The sequence below is a fragment of the Ammodytes marinus genome (genome assembly GCF_949987685.1).
Source record: "Ammodytes marinus genome assembly, chromosome: 5".
Lineage (NCBI taxonomy): Eukaryota > Metazoa > Chordata > Actinopteri > Uranoscopiformes > Ammodytidae > Ammodytes > Ammodytes marinus.
Genome location: NC_137234.1, coordinates 193501 through 201000, shown reverse-complemented (window position 1 = coordinate 201000; position 7500 = coordinate 193501). Strand labels below are relative to the sequence as shown.

Here is a 7500-nt window from a genome sequence, read left to right as displayed (position 1 = left end):
AGTATACAGACATAAACAACACGGCTCTACCATGTATTAACTCAATGTTAAAGTGTCTGTCATTTAAAAAAGATTGGATATATAGTTGACGTTGAACACACACACGTGGAACCAGCGATTGAAGCCAGTTTTCTAGGGGAATAATTTTTTAGACGGAACTGTATTTTCTCTCTGTACTTTTATTCTTCATAAAAGCTCATATACAGAGACTATGACATCGCTATACGAGAGAGAGAGAGAGAGAGAGAGAGAGAGAGAGAGAGAGAGAGAGAGAGAGAGAGACTATGACATCGCTATACGAGAGAGAGAGAGAGAGAGAGAGAGAGAGAGAGAGAGAGAGAGAGACTATGACATCGCTATACGAGAGAGAGAGAGAGAGAGAGAGAGAGAGAGAGAGAGAGAGAGAGACTATGACATCGCTATACGAGAGAGAAAGAGAGAAATAAGTGTGGTGGACTTCTGGTCGGGCTATCCCAACGATACGATCACCGAAGCATCTCGCTGTCATGGCCGCCGAGGCAGCAGCCGCTTCTAAAGACGCCGGGCTCACCGGTGGAGTCCTCCAGCAAGGAGACGGTTGAGAGGGCGGTTGCCGCGCGGCGGTGGGAAAGGCCCTTTAGGGTTAGTGTAAGGGTTGGGGTAAGGCATTTGGTTTAGATGGTTAGGGTTAGGGTAAGGAAATGCATTGCGTCAGTGAATGTCAGCACAAGTATAACGTGTGTGTGTGTGTGTGTGTGTGTGTGTGTGTGTGTGTGTGTGTGTGTGTGTGTGTGTGTGTGTGTGTGTGTGTGTGTGTGTGTGTGTGTGTGTGTGTGTGTGTGTGTGTGTGTGTGTGTGTGTGTGTGTGTGTGTGTGTGTGTGTGTGTGTGTGTGTGTGTGTGTGTGTGTGTGTGTGTGTGCAGGTCAGTAGCAGAGTGCTTGGAGGCGGCCCTGAACACCCTCTCCCGGGCTCTGGAGACGAACTGTGAGGACCCCGAGGTGTGGAGCCACTACCTCAGACTGTTCTCACGCAGAGGAACCAGGCAGGAGGTCCAGGAGATGTGTGAGATGGCTGTGGAGCACGCACCTAGCCTGCTGGTATGGTGGGACGTAAGTCATACAGACAGACAGACAGACAGACAGACAGACAGACAGACAGGCAGGCAGGCAGGCAGGCAGGCAGGCAGGCAGGCAGGCAGGCAGGCAGGCAGACAGACAGACAGACAGACAGACAGACAGACAGACAGACAGACAGACAGACAGGAGGTGCAGGAGATGGCTGTGGGGCACCTAACCTACTGGTGTGGTGGGTCGTAAGTTACTCTATCCATCTATCTAACACACAAACAGACATTTTGTCTCAAAAAGTTGCAAAAACTTGCAAAAATCCTGTACATCACATCAGAGACAGACTCTCTCTTACAGGAGAAGGAGATGCTTTGTCAACATGGAAACAACTTGCCAAAGAAAATCTGCTCTTATCCATGTACTTCAAATACCAGATGAAATTTCAACCTTATATTTTTTTTAAAGATGATAAAAGAACCAGGGACACTGTAACATTTTAAGTAATTTATTAGCTAAAATCTTATAAATATTAATATTACATGTTGTCCACACTTTGAGAATCCCTGCACTATACTATACTAAAATTTCACCAACATTCCGGAATTTTACGCGTACACTCAAAACGCACAAAAAACGCAAAAAAAACACGAACACACATGTATGTACATCACATCACATATACATGTACAACCCCCCAAAATAAACAGCAACTGAAGAAGGCTGCGGTGAAAGCAAAAATAAAGGAATTGGCCTCACTGTTCCAATACTAAACTGTATTTACAGTTTTCTAGGTAAAAAAAGGTTAACCCAGTGTCATTCGCTTTTAAAGTGCTCCAGAATGAGGCTTTTTACATTAAAAATATGAAAATGTAGCATCCCCACCACCAGGCCTAACACTTCGATCCAGAAATGGAAGGTTCGTGGCAGTCGGAATGTTCCCACTAGAACAGTAAAACCTCAGTAAAACGCATTAAGACACTTGATGCGAAATGGAAAATTTGTCGAAAATTTGTCGAAAATCGGAATGTTCGCGGCAGTCGGAATGTTCCCACTAGAACCAACCGACGAAACGAAAAACTCCTTAACGGAGCATATTTGGGACTTTTTGACTAGATTTTCGAGCAATTTTCGCCCTAATATTACCGACTGCCGCATTAATACAGTTGGGGGATCCTTATATAGCGGGTTACCTCAGTAAGTATTAAGACACTTGATAGGAACCTACATATACATATACATATACATATACATCACATATACATATACATATACATATACATATACATATACATCACATATACATATACATATACATCACATATACATATACATATACATATACATATACATATACATATACATCACATATACATATACATATACATATACATATACATCACATATACATATACATATACATCACATATACATATACATCACATATACATCACATATACATCACATATACATATACATATACATATACATCACATATACATATACATATACATATACATATACATATACATATACATCACATATACATCACATATACATATACATCACATATACATATACATATACATATACATATACATCACATATACATATACATATACATATACATATACATCACATATACATCACATATACATCACATATACATATACATATACATATACATATACATATACATATACATATACATATACATATACATATACATATACATCACATATACATATACATATACATATACATATACATATACATCACATATACATCACATATACATCACATATACATATACATATACATATACATATACATATACATATACATATACATATACATATACATATACATCACATATACATATACATATACATATACATATACATATACATATACATATACATATACATATACATATACATATACATATACATATACATCACATATACATATACATATACATATACATATACATATACATATACATATACATATACATATACATATACATATACATATACATATACATATACATATACATATACATCACATATACATATACATATACATCACATATACATATACATATACATCACATATACATATACATCACATATACATATACATATACATATACATATACATATACATATACATATACATATACATATACATATACATCACATATACATCACATATACATATACATATACATATACATATACATATACATATACATATACATATACATATACATATACATATACATATACATATACATCACATATACATATACATATACATCACATATACATATACATATACATCACATATACATATACATATACATATACATCACATATACATCACATATACATATACATATACATATACATATACATATACATATACATATACATCACATATACATATACATCACATATACATATACATCACATATACATATACATCACATATACATATACATATACATATACATATACATATACATATACATATACATATACATATACATATACATATACATATACATCACATATACATATACATATACATCACATATACATATACATCACATATACATATACATCACATATACATATACATCACATATACATATACATATACATCACATATACATATACATCACATATACATATACATCACATATACATATACATCACATATACATATACATATACATCACATATACATATACATATACATCACATATACATATACATATACATATACATCACATATACATATACATCACATATACATATACATATACATATACATATACATATACATATACATATACATATACATATACATATACATATACATATACATCACATATACATATACATATACATCACATATACATATACATATACATCACATATACATATACATATACATCACATATACATATACATCACATATACATATACATATACATATACATATACATATACATATACATATACATATACATATACATATACATATACATATACATATACATATACATATACATATACATATACATCACATATACATATACATATACATCACATATACATATACATATACATATACATCACATATACATATACATATACATCACATATACATATACATATACATCACATATACATATACATATACATATACATATACATATACATCACATATACATATACATATACATATACATATACATATACATCACATATACATATACATATACATATACATATACATATACATATACATCACATATACATATACATATACATCACATATACATATACATATACATATACATCACATATACATATACATCACATATACATATACATATACATCACATATACATATACATCACATATACATATACATATACATATACATATACATATACATATACATATACATATACATATACATATACATATACATATACATATACATATACATATACATCACATATACATATACATATACATCACATATACATATACATATACATATACATCACATATACATATACATATACATATACATATACATATACATCACATATACATATACATATACATATACATCACATATACATCACATATACATATACATATACATATACATATACATATACATATACATCACATATACATATACATATACATATACATCACATATACATATACATATACATATACATATACATCACATATACATATACATATACATATACATCACATATACATATACATATACATATACATATACATATACATATACATATACATATACATATACATATACATCACATATACATATACATCACATATACATATACATATACAACACAATATCAAGTGTCTTAATACTTACTGAGGTAACCCGCTATATAAGGATCCCCCAACTGTATTAATGCGTTTTTTTTTGTTTTTTTTTGCAATAATAGGGCGAAAATTGTGTTTTTTTTTTTCGACCACCGCATTAATACAGTTGGGGAAAATTTTGTCGAAAATTAGTCGAAAATTTGTCAAAAAAAGCACGAAATTTCGACAAAAAACGACAAAAAAAACGACAAAAATCCTCAAATATGCTCCGTTAAGGCGTTTTTCTCCTCCTAGTGGCAACATTCCGAGAGTCGTTACCAACATTCCGGAACGTTCGCGGCAGAAATGGAAGGTTCGTGGCAGAAATGGAAGGTTCGCGTAACGACTCTCGGAACGTTGGCTTAACGACTCTCGGAATGTTGCCACTAGGAGGGTAAAAACGCCTTAACGGAGCATATTTGAGGATTTTTGACTAGATTTCGACCAATTTTCGCCCTAATATTACCGACTGCCGCATTAATACAGTTGGGGGATCCTTATATAGCGGGTTACCTCAGTAAGTATTAAGACACTTGATAGGAACCTACATATACATATACATATACATATACATATACATATACATCACATATACATATACATATACATATACATATACATATACATATACATCACATATACATCACATATACATATACATATACATCACATATACATATACATATACATATACATATACATATACATCACATATACATATACATATACATATACATATACATCACATATACATATACATATACATATACATATACATATACATCACATATACATCACATATACATATACATATACATATACATATACATATACATCACATATACATATACATCACATATACATATACATATACATATACATATACATATACATCACATATACATATACATATACATATACATCACATATACATATACATATACATCACATATACATCACATATACATATACATATACATATACATATACATATACATCACATATACATCACATATACATATACATCACATATACATATACATCACATATACATATACATATACATATACATATACATATACATATACATATACATATACATCACATATACATATACATATACATATACATATACATCACATATACATCACATATACATATACATATACATATACATATACATATACATATACATATACATATACATATACATCACATATACATATACATATACATATACATATACATATACATATACATCACATATACATCACATATACATATACATATACATATACATCACATATACATCACATATACATATACATATACATATACATATACATATACATATACATCACATATACATATACATATACATATACATATACATATACATATACATCACATATACATATACATATACATATACATATACATATACATCACATATACATATACATATACATATACATATACATATACATATACATATACATATACATATACATATACATATACATCACATATACATATACATATACATATACATATACATATACATCACATATACATATACATATACATCACATATACATATACATATACATATACATATACATCACATATACATATACATATACATATACATATACATATACATATACATATACATATACATCACATATACATATACATATACATCACATATACATATACATATACATATACATATACATATACATATACATATACATATACATATACATCACATATACATATACATCACATATACATATACATATACATATACATATACATCACATATACATATACATATACATATACATATACATATACATCACATATACATATACATATACATATACATATACATCACATATACATATACATATACATATACATATACATATACATATACATATACATATACATATACATCACATATACATATACATATACATCACATATACATATACATATACATATACATATACATATACATCACATATACATATACATATACATATACATATACATATACATCACATATACATATACATATACATATACATATACATCACATATACATATACATATACATATACATCACATATACATATACATATACATATACATATACATATACATATACATATACATATACATATACATCACATATACATATACATCACATATACATATACATATACATATACATATACATCACATATACATATACATATACATATACATATACATATACATCACATATACATATACATATACATATACATATACATCACATATACATATACATATACATATACATATACATATACATATACATATACATATACATATACATCACATATACATATACATATACATCACATATACATATACATATACATATACATATACATATACATCACATATACATATACATATACATATACATCACATATACATCACATATACATATACATATACATATACATAT

At 29.2% G+C, this 7500-nt stretch overlaps 1 protein-coding gene across 1 annotated transcript in view; it reads left to right on the top strand.

Moving 5' to 3' along the window:
- zfc3h1 (zinc finger C3H1-type containing) overlaps positions 1–7500 on the top strand; it is a 41408-nt gene that overhangs the window by 16265 nt on the left and 17643 nt on the right. The window contains 1 exon segment of the mRNA XM_080028434.1: positions 903–1089. Coding sequence (XP_079884560.1) covers positions 903–1089 — 187 coding nt within the window.